At 42.5% G+C, this 13,076-nt stretch overlaps 1 protein-coding gene across 8 annotated transcripts in view; it reads left to right on the forward strand.

Annotated features, from left to right (window-relative positions):
* The window catches only part of raph1a (Ras association (RalGDS/AF-6) and pleckstrin homology domains 1a), an 85,821-nt gene extending 72,788 nt beyond the window's left edge, over positions 1–13,033 (forward strand). For all 8 annotated transcript variants that reach the window (XM_061840859.1, XM_061840863.1, XM_061840858.1 and 5 more), the window contains 10 exons: positions 2,231–2,305; positions 2,511–2,595; positions 5,360–5,481; positions 5,599–5,664; positions 5,805–5,948; positions 6,048–6,158; positions 6,910–7,008; positions 7,120–7,240; positions 7,327–7,457; positions 9,133–13,033. In XM_061840859.1, coding sequence (XP_061696843.1) covers positions 2,231–2,305; positions 2,511–2,595; positions 5,360–5,481; positions 5,599–5,664; positions 5,805–5,948; positions 6,048–6,158; positions 6,910–7,008; positions 7,120–7,240; positions 7,327–7,457; positions 9,133–11,400 — 3,222 coding nt within the window. In that variant the 3' untranslated portion in view covers positions 11,401–13,033. The remainder of the gene's footprint in view (positions 1–2,230; positions 2,306–2,510; positions 2,596–5,359; positions 5,482–5,598; positions 5,665–5,804; positions 5,949–6,047; positions 6,159–6,909; positions 7,009–7,119; positions 7,241–7,326; positions 7,458–9,132) is intronic.
* The last annotated feature ends 43 nt before the right edge of the window (positions 13,034–13,076 follow it).

Raw genomic sequence — 13,076 nt, forward strand, 5'->3', positions numbered from 1 at the left:
CTACTTACCATTTAATGATGGTGTGGTGGATACATGGCATTTAAGGAACTTGTTAGGGACAGAGAAAAGGTTGACTTTGCATTCTTTTCTTTTGGCCACATTACTGAAAAGTGTGTGTGTGTGCGTGTGTGTGTGTGTGTGTGTGTGTGTGTGTGTGTGTGCGTGCGTGTGTGTTCGTGTGTGCGTGTGTACCCCTGTCGATTTTGGAGCTATTGCTTATGCTACATTGTGTCAAGTGAATTTACCTGGTCTATGAGTGTCAAAACACTTGTCAACTTTTGTGGTGACATAACAAAAAAATAAGAAGAAAGCTAAAGAAGCCATACTTGGCGCACACCCGTAATATGCAGTCGTCATGTTTGCACACTGTCCTAATTTACTGGATGTTACACAAACGGTCATACACAGTTACTGTTGCTGTTGCTGGAAGACTTGAAAAGTCTTCCAGATGACCAGTTGACCCATTACATTTTGCTCTTCAAACACTGAAAAAGCACCGTAACAAAACGCGTCGAACACCACCTCAATGCCCACAGGTGGATCCGAGATATCTGATTTCACTAGAAAACTAGTGCAGAAATCTACAAACTCAATTGCAATTCAGTTGTGAGGTTGTGTTAAACAAAACCAGAGCACAATGATTTGCAAATCATGTTCAAACTATATTTAATTGAATACACCACCAAATCAAGATGTTCAAACTGATAAACTTGACTGTTTTTGGAAAATAATCATTAGCTTCAAATTTTATGACTGACAAAAAAGACTGAATAAGTTGAGGAATGCACATGAAACACCTGTTTGGAACATCACTTAGGTGTACAGGCTAATGGAGAACAAGTCGGTGCTATGCTTAAGTGTAAAAGGAGCTCTCTATTGCTCACAAGTGAAGATGGTGTGAGGTTCACCTCTTTGTAAACAAGTATGTGAGAAAATAGTTGAACAATTTAAGGACAATGTTCCTCATTGTACAATTCCAAGGGATTTCGTCGTCTACCATAATACCATCAAATGCCTGTGACCTTCGCTCCCTCAGGCAGCACTGCAACATAAACCGACATCAATGTCGTAAAGGTTATGATGACCACGTGGACTCAGGAACACTTAAGAATTTTTCATGGGCATCCCAGCTAATTTGAGCAAATTGATTACATTCTGCACGTTTTACCACAGTGTGGTTTCGTGGTAAAAGAATGCTACTACTAGAATGGCCTGCCAGTCCACACTTGTCTTCAATTGAAAATGTGTGGCACATTATGAAGAGTAAAATACAGCAACGGAGACCCCGGACTATTGAACAGCTGAAGCAGTAAATCAAGCAAGAATAGGAAAGACATCCACCTACAAAGCTTCAACAGTTAGTGTCCTCAGTTCCGAAACGTGTATTGAATGTTCCTCAAAGAAAAGGTGATTTAACATAGTGGTAAACATGGCCCTGCCCCAGGTTTGTGGGAAGGTGTTGTGGATATAAAATTTTAAGTTAATGATTATTTGCAAAAAACAAAGTTTATCACTTTGAACATTAAATCTATTGTCTTGTCTGTATTGAGTTAAATATAGGTTGAACATGATTTCTTCATTTCATTGTGTTCCGTTTTTAATTTAACACAATGTCTGAACTCCATTGGTTTGTATGTGTGCCACCCCTCCCCTCCCACTCACATCTCTCAACAATGGGGCGCAAAGTCTCCGTACAAACTCCAGTGATTAACATGCCATTGCACAAAAGAAAACCATTTCACATAGTTATTTTAGGGCTGCATTGCCACACCCCACCAAAACTGACTTGGTTTGACTTTAAAGGAGCAGTTCATCCTCACATGCTCTCCAATATGATTAAGTTCAAGCAATTCTAGAAGAAGAGTGGGCCACAGTTCCTTAACAGAAATGCAAAAGACTTCAAAAATTATTTATTTGTTATTTTGCCAAAGGTGGAGCTACATTTACATTCAAGGGGTAATTACTTTATGACATTGGGCAAATAGGCTTGGATTTCTTTCCCATTAAGGACATTTTATACTTATTTGGCGCGTCTTTCAGAGATATTATCTTATTAGTTTGGTGATCTGATGAATTTGTCGATGTGAGGGGAAAAAAGGAATTTAGCAAGAGGGCAAATATTGTTTGATGGCACTCTATAAAGAACTTTGCCTTTTCCTGATTTAAAGAGGACTACATTGGTTTCATAACAGTAACAATGGGTAATTTGTTTTTTCTATTGTCTTGGCAGTTGGTGATTCGTGTTCATTTGTCGGATGAGAGTTCAAAGACTATGATGGTGGACGAGAGGCAAACCGTCAGACAGGTACAACAATGTTAGCATTGCTCCTGTTAGCATGACAATGACTAATTAATTAGTTTGAGTAATTGAGATATAGCCATTACGTAAATATTTTGTCCTGTTCTATGAGAGTATCGTAATTATTATTCATATCTTAGTCCTACATTTAAATTTGATCATTTGTAATGTTATTAGAATAAGTAGACAATGCTCTGTTGTTGGTCTTTAGGTTCTGGACAGTTTGCTGGAGAAGTCCCACTGTGGCTTTAGTCCTGACTGGTCACTGGTGGAAACCATCTATGAACTCCAAATGGGTAAGAAAATGGACCCAAGTCACTACTTCCTAATGTTTGCCCAATTCATTTCTTGCTAAATGAGTCACACTAAAATACATACATCACTGTCATCCGTGATCCTTGTGAGGATAAGCGGCTGGGAAAATGGATGGATGGAAATTGGTTTCATTTATTCCCAACCTTCGCATGTAATTATGAGCCAAAGTTATCTTATCAGTTTTTGGTTTTTTTTTTCCTCATAGATTCAATACAATTCAAATGACAGCTGTGTTTCATTCAAGCAAATCTTAGTATTTTTTTCTTTCTTTTTTTTTTTTGTGCTACCTGAACAGTATCATAAACAATTGGATACCCGGTAGAATTCAGTGGGGTCACATGAGCTATTGATTCCTATCTTCATGATGAAAATATGAAGTGTGTTCTCCAATTGGTACAGTAGCAAGCTTTTCCAATGTACTTGAATGCATTTTCAACGAGTAGTACAAAGGTTGAATCCGCTCAAAATATTCAGCAACAAAGGATGAGTGCACGCTCTCCTCAAGGGGGTAGAGGGGAGAGATGTATGTTTTGCAGGCACACATACTCTACTATCAGTTTCAACTCCACTTAATAGTCTTTGACACACACACAAACATATGCACGCACACAATATTTATGTAGGTCCTGTGTGGTCATGCATGTGATATAACCCACATCTTGAGGCCTCCACCAACCCGTCAGTATTGTTGTATAAAAAAAGGAAGGAAAAGGTAAAAAGTGCACACAAACCTCTTAAAAATGCTTTGAATATGAAGGCTATGCAAATTTGCTGGTGATTCTTAATTAATGGAATTATTGACAGAGATATCCTTTCATGACATACACACACACACTAATTGTACACATGCTCTCGCACTACAGCAGAAATCCTGCTGTGTCATTTAGCGAGTGGGACTCATTTCCCATCACATTTTGACCCCTGACCTCCCCCTCCTTTCTATACAGGAAATAACCATTGATCTATCCATTTTTTGGGCCGCTTATCCCCACAAGGGTCACGGGAGTGCTGGAGCCTAACGTAGCTCTCATCGGGCAGGAGGTGGGGTACACCCTGAATCGGTTGTGAGCAAAATTGCAGGGCACATAGAGACAACAATCACATCTACATTTTGAGTCTCTGATTAATGCATGTTTTTCTGGATGGGATGTGGGAGGAATCCGGAGTGCCCAGAGAAACCCTACGCAGGCACGGGGAATACGTACATGCAAACGCCAGACAGGCAGGGCCAGGATTTGAACCCTGGTCCTCAGAACTGTGAGTCCAACCTAGCCAATTGCAGTTGCATGGAAATAACTAGACTATGCAATTATCCATCCATCTTCTGAGCCGCTTATCATCACAAGGGTCACAGGGAGTGCTGGAGTCTATCCCAGCTGTCGACGGGCAGGAGGTGGGGTACACCCTGAACTGGTTGCCAGCCAATCGCAGGGCACATAGAGACAAACAACAGCCACACTCACAATCACACCTAGGGGCAATCTCGAATGTCCAATTAATGTTGCATGTTTTTGGGATGTCGGAGAAAACCCACGCACGCACAGGGAGAACATGCAAACTCTACACAGGCGTGTCTGGGATTGAACCTGAGACCTCAGAACTGTGAGGCTAATGCTTTACCAGCGGAGCCACCGTGGCACCCCATGTAATTATTTTGATCTCAAATTTACAAGTGCAGATTTTTTTGGGGGGTTTTCATGTGCCAAAAAGGAAAACCTTTTCATTTTTCATGGTATTCATACACACAGTCTCACATCAATGGGACAAACAATAATGAGAATTTTTATTAAGCTGCTGCTATAAAATTGTAGTTTTCCCGACTTGTTAAAAAGTCATATTAGTGCTAGACAATGATGAAATTATTGGATATAGTAATCATAATGATTTATATTCCTACACTAATTTCTTACATAACAAATCTGAATAGTATCTATGTGTTTTGAATCAGAGAGTGATAAGTCATTACAGTTTTTAAAGTTCTTTTCATCCAAATAAAAAGATGATTAAAAAAAAAAAACTATAAAACCCCACAAAAATTGAGATACATTTTTTTTCTTGAACAGCAGCAGTATGTCCATAGACATACATAAACTTCCTCTCACTTATTTAAAAATGTAATGCACTGCAGTTGTGGAATGTAATGTTCGAAATGAAGCAAAAAAAACAAGTATAATTATTAGATGAAAATGAAGTCATATAATGTCATGAGAGTAGTCTGTAGTAGTCTTGACTGATTTTTTTTTTTATTAATTTTGCAGATTTATTAAAAAAGGAAAAACTGATATTACCAAGCAATATGTAGTCAGACCCTTTGCTGGGTACTTAGTAGAAACACCCTTTTGAGCTAATATATACATTAGTCTTTAGAAATTCAGCAAAATGTTTTTCACACCTGGATTTGGTGATCTTCTGCTATTCCTCCTTGCAAATCCTATCCAGTTCTGTCAGATTGGATGGTGAATGTTGGTTGACAGCCATTTCTCCAGAGATACTCAATTATGTTTAAGTCAGGGTTTTGGCCGGGACATTTAACAACAATCACTAGGTTGTTCTGAAGCCACTCTCTTATTTTAGTTGTGTGGTTAGAGTCATTGTCTTGTTGGAAGGGAATCCTTCGGCCCAGTCTGAGATCCGGAGCACTTTGGACAGTGCTTACATTGACTTCCCCTTGCAAACTTTTTTCCTCAAAGTATGACCCTACATATTCTTGGACATTATATATTTATACATCGACAAACTTTGCAGAACGCATATTTGAGGATCATGAGAACCTGGTGGAGAACTTGCTGAATTGGACCAGAGACAGCCAGAACCGGCTCATGTTTACTGAACGCGTTGAAAAGTACGCAGTATTCAAGAACCCACAGGTAGTTCAAATGATTGATTACACCCACACCCTTAAAAAAAAAAAAAAACAGTATGTTTTAATAGCTGCATGTGTTTCACATCCTCACTCATCATCCTGATTTTATTGTGTGACGCAGAATTATTTGTTGGGGCGAAAGGAGACATGTGAAATGGCTGAGCGGAACAAAGAGGCTCTGTTGGAGGTTAGTCAGTGGTGCATGGGGCTGCATCCCTAAACGCATCTCCCACATGAAAACCTCAACATTGAACACCAATAAAGTTTTTGAAAAGACTGATGTCAAGAACCTAAAGTGATTTCTCAGTGGCTGTGTCTGTGCGTCAGGAGTGTTTTGGCGGAAGCTCAGTGTCCGTGCCAGAGATGGAGGGTGTTCTGTGGCTGAAAGAGGATGGAAAAAAGTCCTGGAAGAAACGTTACTTCCTGCTGAGAGCCTCTGGTATCTACTACGTCCCCAAAGGCAAAGCCAAGGTTTGTGTATTCATATGTGTGTATAACAGGGTACTGTATAATGAAATTTGTTGTTCGTGAAAGAGATGGCTAACATGTAGTGTGTGTTCATGTATGCAGGCCTCTCGAGACCTGGTTTGTTTTCTGCAGCTTGACCATGTGAACGTTTACCACGGCCAAGATTACAAGAGCAAGTACAAGGCTCCTACCGACTTCTGTATGGTGCTCAAGGTATGCTGCTAAGTTTTGTAAACTTTTGATCTGACTTAAGATTTCCAAATATAAATATAATTAAATAATACTGAGGCCATACTTCCTGTTTGTAGTTGTCACGGTTAGGGAATGAGAGGTGTAAAATGTTTCCAACTGTCTAAAAAGAAGCGGCATCAATTTTGCATCTCTAACCCATATTTAACTTTTACTGAGCCAGCAAAACCTCGTAGAGATTGAAAATCTCTTTCAAGAGTGTCCTGGTCAGGACAGGCAACATATATGTATAAAAGTATTGACAGGGCACTGTAAAAACAATCAGACAATTTCATAACACAATAATCAGCCATTTTCCTTAGCAACATCCTAACTCTTAAAAAAAAAAAAAAATAAGTGAAGCATCGACAGCCTATTGTTTTGGCCTCCAAGCTGCTTAAAAGTCCTTAAAGACCAGATCGTTCAATTTCAGATGTTGCTGAAGTTGTTCCGTGGGGAAAGAGCTGCATAATTGAAAGAATGTTTCCTCAACTCGGTGGAGATCTTGGGTATACTGTAGTTTAACACATGAGGTCCCATTAAGTCCTGTAACTGCCAGAATTTTTCTGCAGATATAATTCTGCAGGTTGAAAGGAAACAGACTTGAGATGGCTTTATAAATCAAAAATGTGTAAATTTTTTGGTTTGCGGGTTGACCAATCTTACCATTCTTCACGCACATCAGGGAGACAACAATGTGTAAGTACTTCCAATGTATAAATATGTGTTTGTGTAGCACCCACAAATTCAGAAGAAGTCTCAGTACATCAAGTATCTTTGCTGCGATGACGTCAGGACTCTCCAGCAATGGGTCAACAGTATTCGCATCGCCAAGGTAATGAGATCAAAAAGATGGTGTCATGTCAAACAGCATTGACCATTTGCCTTGACCTTTGAAGGGCACAAATAATAATGGGCTTGAAATGTTGTATAATTGTTCTCCCAGTACGGCAAGCAGCTTTACATCAACTTTCAGGAGGCCATGAGGAGAACAGAGGCCGCCTATGACTGGTCTTCGCTATCCTCCTCCTCCATCAAGTCAGGCTCTTCCTCCTCTAGTCTTCCAGGTGACCATAAGCAAATAACAATAATAATTTTTCAAACTTTTCAAAACCTTTTTTGATCACCAATAACTTTTATTTCCACACATTAGAGTCTCAGTGCAACAGCTCCAGCCAATCAGACAGTGGTGTGTCAGAAATTACATCATCAGGCCACGCCCGCTCCCAAAGTGTTGTCAGCTCCATCTTTTCTGACGCATGGAGGAGGGGAACGCAGGGAGAGGTGCGACCACATTCAACACACACACACACACACACACACACACACACACACACACCCTCTACCTACTCCCTTTCTTTCTGTCAGACTAGAATTCCCATTTTCTCCTCCGTTTTCCTGCCAGCGGTCAAAGGTGAACAGGCTTGTGGCTGTGCCTCTGTGTGTAGGAGGTGGAGGCACCAGCGGTTGCACATGAAGTAGTTTGGGTCTGCGCATGGAGTTTTGATACTAATGCTGTTGTCATGGTGAGAAGGTTGTGAGGAATAATACTCTGCACCCTGAATAATAGCAAATATGTTTCCACGCTATCTGCAATCCTTCACTGTAATGGAATAGCTGCCTGAACTTTGTAGTGTAATGACACATTGCAAAAAAAAAACAACCTAGAAATTACCCTCCAAGTGCCGAGCGTAAGTAGACATCAAGGAGTTAGTTACTAAAATTTTATAAAAACTTGTAAAAATTTGAATGTGCACACAAACAAACAAACTGGCACTCCCAGGATATTGTCTGTCAAAGTGGCAAAATAGTCGCACAATTCATTTTGCACGTTTCTACCTGAACACACAATATATACAAGGAGTAAAAAGGTGTTACTCCTTACACAGCTAAGTGGGACAGCAGAGTGACATAGCCTCCCATAATCGGATTATGTGGCTGTTGTGATTTTTACAAATTGACGCTACAGTGGAGGCTGGGGTAGCCATCTCGCTTTGTTCCATTGGAAACTCTTTTTAGTCTTCTTTACTTGGCGCAGAACTTCCTTGTTGCTTCCTCCACTTCCGCACCATTGATTTGTTAGTTAAATTCTCTAGCTGCTTCTCCATTCTTGTGTTGTACTTGCATGACTGATCGGCTTGAGTTTAAACTCTGCGTCGTAAGCGTGTCTCTTACTAGGAGCCATTTTTAGGAGCCATGGTGTGTCTTTACACAGACACATAAATGGAAATGAAAAGGCACACTTTGCGCAGTCATATATCCCACCATGCACCGCGCGCTACTTCTACAGGGAAAAATGGGGTCGGCGGCTGCTTGCCGTAGTTGCGAGACCTGTTGTGGCTCACTTTTGATCCATATATAAGGCGCACCAGATTACAAGGCTCATTGTCGGATTTTGAGAAAATTAATGGCTCTTAGGTGCGCCTTACAGTGCAGAAAATACTGTAATTCCAATAATGATGATGGCATCAAACACTATAAAGTCCTAAATACTCACTATGGGGAAAGAGAAAACCCTGCCGATTGTGTGAGGGTCGAAAAAGGCAATTGTTTGTGTGTGTGTGTGTGTGCACGCGCACATGCATGCACTGCAGTAAGTTACTGGAGTATGAATAGCATATTTAAAAGCATGGTAAACTGCTTCTCGTGTACAAAAAAATAACTATTGGCAGCTAAATCAAAGTAAATGTAATTAGACAACTCTTACTACTACTCACTACTTCTGATGTCACATGATTTTTTTTGTTGTAACAGTGTCATCGTGTGTGTGTGTATGAACAGTTTGAAAAGTTGCTGTTTTTATTTTGTAGTGTTAAAAAAACTGCAATTTATTTTTGCCTCATGCATTTTGATTTGCATTGTTTACTAAAATGTGGTTTGAATATTTTGTCACTCTTTCTTCCATTTCTCCTTTTTCTTTCCTTTTTCTGGCCTCCGCTCCTTTTTTTTTCCTGTCCAGATGATGAAGATGGATGCCATCAGTAGGCCCGTCCCCTTGCAGATCCCCACCGTCTCCTCCCAGAACCTCCCACTTTCTCAGTCCCAAACACCACCCTCCCGAAGCAGCTACATGGACGAGATGGTTCCGTCGGACGATTCCTCATCTGCTGTGGAAAGTGACGCCAACCAGGCAGCATCTGCTTCCGCCTATGTCAAGTACAGCACGCTGGCTCGCCTGCAGAACCAGAACCAATCCAGAGTGCAGCCAGCAGGAGCTGCCCAACTGCCCAATTACAACACTCTCCCAGCTGCTTACACTGCCACCTCTCCATCACCACCCTCTCCCCCACCGCCTCCTCCGCATGTAGCCCCAGTTCCTGGCTCTGCTGTGGCCATGCTTAAATTTGGTCTACCCAGTCCATCTGCTCCGACTCCTCCGACATTCCAGAATGAGGTGGATGAACCCCAGTACCTCCCACCTCCGCCGCCTGAAATCCTGGAAACTAACGATTTGCCTCCGCCCCAAGCGCCTACACTGAATCAACACGCTCAACTCTCCAACGCTGGCCTCCAGCAGTTCCTGGCACAGAAGTTCCCCAACATGGTGTATGACTTTACCCCAGCTATGTGTGAGGAATCTTCTCCACCTCCACCCCCAGCTGAATTCTCTCCCCCTGATTCCCTGCGGCCTCTGTCTCCCAATGCCCCGCCTCCAGCACCACCCAAAACCTTCACTGGTGGATTTCCTCCCCAAACTGCACGAAAACCTACAGGTCCCTCCTCCCTCCCACTTGCACTATCCCCATTGTCGCCCACACCGCCCCCCAGTGGCCATGGACCTGTAAAGAAGCAGCAGAGTTTCTCGACTGGCCACTCCCCCAGTCAGCCACCCCCCACCCTCCCCAAGCAACACAGCCTCTCATCCAAAAACCTAGTCCTCTCCCCTTCCTCTTCCTCTGTCTCCATGGCAACCTCGTCACTGGTCAAACAGATTGTTAATCACTTCCCAGGAAACACTGCTCCTTCCCCTCTTTCCTCCTCAAGCTCCATGGAAGGATCAAAGTTCAGTGCACCTCAATCTCCCCCAGCAGTCAAGGTGAAGCCAAAATGGCAGCCAGGTGGCGCTGTCGTTCCCCAGTCCCCAGAGTTCCCCCCACCTCCTCCGGACGGCTCGCTCACGGGATTCCCTCCTCCGCCTTTCTCAAAGATAGGCTCCCCCGTAAAGAAGTCCCCTTCAACATCGTCGAGTGGCTCCAGCAAGCGGGGCCCTCCGCCGACCCCACAGAGAGCCTCCTCTGTGCGCACCAACTCAAACGAGGCTCCGGACGACAGGCCCAAAAAAGTGGAGAGCCTGCTCAGCAAGTTTGGACAAGCACCTCAAACCGGTACATCCTCTAGCTCTTCGTCAGCGACCGGCTCGCCCTCGAAGGACTCCACTGCAATTCCGACACCGCTTCCAAAGCCAGGAAAGCTGAATTTGGCCAACCTCCCGCTGGCGCTCCAGGGGCTTCAAACAAGCCAGCACCACCAGTCCTCTTCAGACTTCCCTTCGCCTCCACCCCCTCCACCTCTCTCTCAACCTCAACACCTGGAGACATCCCCTGACTACTTCCCGCCCCCACCAAGTGACTCTGAGCTCTTCCCTCCTCCGCCCCACCCGCCCGAATTCCATCACCCACCAAAGGTGGCCGTGGTGAACCCCCAACCTCAAAAGCAGCCATTGCTGGCGCCTCCGGGTTCGTGGAAGCAAGGCTCCTTAAAAAAGGGAGCGGTGGCGCCACCGACACTGAACCGGCGGGCCAGCAACACCAGCCCGTACGAGATGACAACCTCACTGCCCCTGTCGCCGCCACCCCTCTCTCAGACCCCACCGCCCACCCTTTCTTCCTACTCCTCTTCTCCCATGCACCCCACATCACCGAAATCCGCAGGACCGAGCACCCTCGCACTTAAAACTCACTTCCTGGAGGACCTGAACCGCACGCTGAAGAGGAAGTCAGTTTCCCGCCACGGCTCACTCACCTCTTCCCATCTCATCCCGTCCTCCAAGATGGAACCTGTGGTCACCATGGACGACATGGCCCTTCTCCCGCCTCCGCCCCCCGAACTCCTGCAGTATCAGCAGCAAGTGGCCCGCGGGCACACGCAAACGCTGTCTCGCCACCATGCACATTCCCAATCCGCCAAACACAGCGCCAATATCTCAGGCTATGCAACGCTGCGACGAGGACCACCTCCCGCACCGCCAAAACGGGACCAAAGCACCAAACTCACCAGTGAGTGGTAGAGGAAAAAGAAAAACTTTGGAACAATTTATCAAGTCCCTGCGGTGGAATCATGTTCCACTTTGAGTTGTGCGGCTTTTCTTTAACCCCCCCCCGTTGCAGTCAGAACAAAATCAAACCAAAGTTATGATTTTATTGGTTTAATCAAATCAAACATTTGAAAGGAAGAATGCGGGTCAGTTCTGGCTGGAACTTAATGGACACAAACAGGAAGCAAATTTGGTTCTGACTGCTATTGACTTAATACTCATCATCATTAAAGTTATTCTTGGGCTCATTATCAATATTGGTTTAAAGAAACACAGTATGTCTGTACTGTACATGTTTGTGTATACTGGCAAACCCTTAAAAGAACAAGCTTTTTTCACAATATCTGTGCAATTTACATTAAAAATAGTATAAAAAAAAAAGTACCATTAGAGGTTTTGCTGGGGGAAGAACCATTAAAGCTGGTACCCAATGGACCCGCAGCAGTGATGAAGGATGCAGGACGTTTTATTATGTTTATAGTTCATGTATGTTGTGGATTGGAAGTTCAAACCGTTGTGTGTGTTTTTATATAAAATTATTTAATACTGGAAAGATGTTATTACCATATAATTATTTGAAGTTTTAAAGGAGCTCTCCAAGGAAAGTTTCATTTGATGTCAAAAGTGTTATTCATCTTGCTTAAACTGTCTGTTCAAATGACTTGTAACTTTGTACTTTCTTCACAGTCACTATCATATATTGTATGACTAAAATACTCACTCGCTATACTTTGAAGATTGGAGAGCTAAACAATGTTACGTTGAAGGAAGTGGCACTCCAAAGACCAGAGCCAAGCTACTGTGATCATGTCAGATTTTGGGCCGCTCAACATAAACCTCAAAACATAGACTCAGTTCTTCGCAAAATCCATGGCATAATTGACCAATCTGCCAAAAATTACAAATCCTCACTACAATAAACTAATCACATGAAGGCGATGTCAGTCTATTTCTTAGTCACTGTTTTTACTACATTTCCAATGAAAAGGATATACAGTAGCTACATTTGGAAAAATAAAAAAAAATTACCTCAAATGCTGCATTTATTCAGAATTTTCTCAAATAATGGCCCGAGGCACTTAAATTTAAAAAAAAAAAAAAAAAAGACGACAAAATTCATTGATTGTGCTTTTCAATGCACAGGGCAACATTTATGAAACTTGTTCATTTAGTCGATTATGGTATAAAAGACCTCCCATTTACAGTATCGAATCGAATATATACACAGTGAATACTGCCCCGAACCCACAAAAAACCATGTATCTCCAAATTGAAAAGTCACGAAACTTGGATACAACTTGGGGCAGTGATAATATACGGTACATAAGGTAGTAATGAATTATAAAATTGCATTTGTACAAATAAAAGGTGTATGAAAATGTTAATAATGCTATTATACATAACTGGTCAAAAATATTGATTAGAATCTGTTAAAGAATTGAATAAAAATGTGCAGAATATAGATTTAGTGATTCATTAAAAATGGCATGTTTTGGGGATCATACACATGTACTTCAACAGTATTGTGCTGAAAGAACACCCCCCACCCTTATATAAATTGTCAAAAACACCCATAGCCACTTAATGTGGAACTATGGTATTGTATATTGATCATTGTTACACTTAAAAAAAAAACAAAAACACGTTTC

Source organism: Syngnathoides biaculeatus, chromosome 14, assembly GCF_019802595.1.
Source record: "Syngnathoides biaculeatus isolate LvHL_M chromosome 14, ASM1980259v1, whole genome shotgun sequence".
Lineage (NCBI taxonomy): Eukaryota > Metazoa > Chordata > Actinopteri > Syngnathiformes > Syngnathidae > Syngnathoides > Syngnathoides biaculeatus.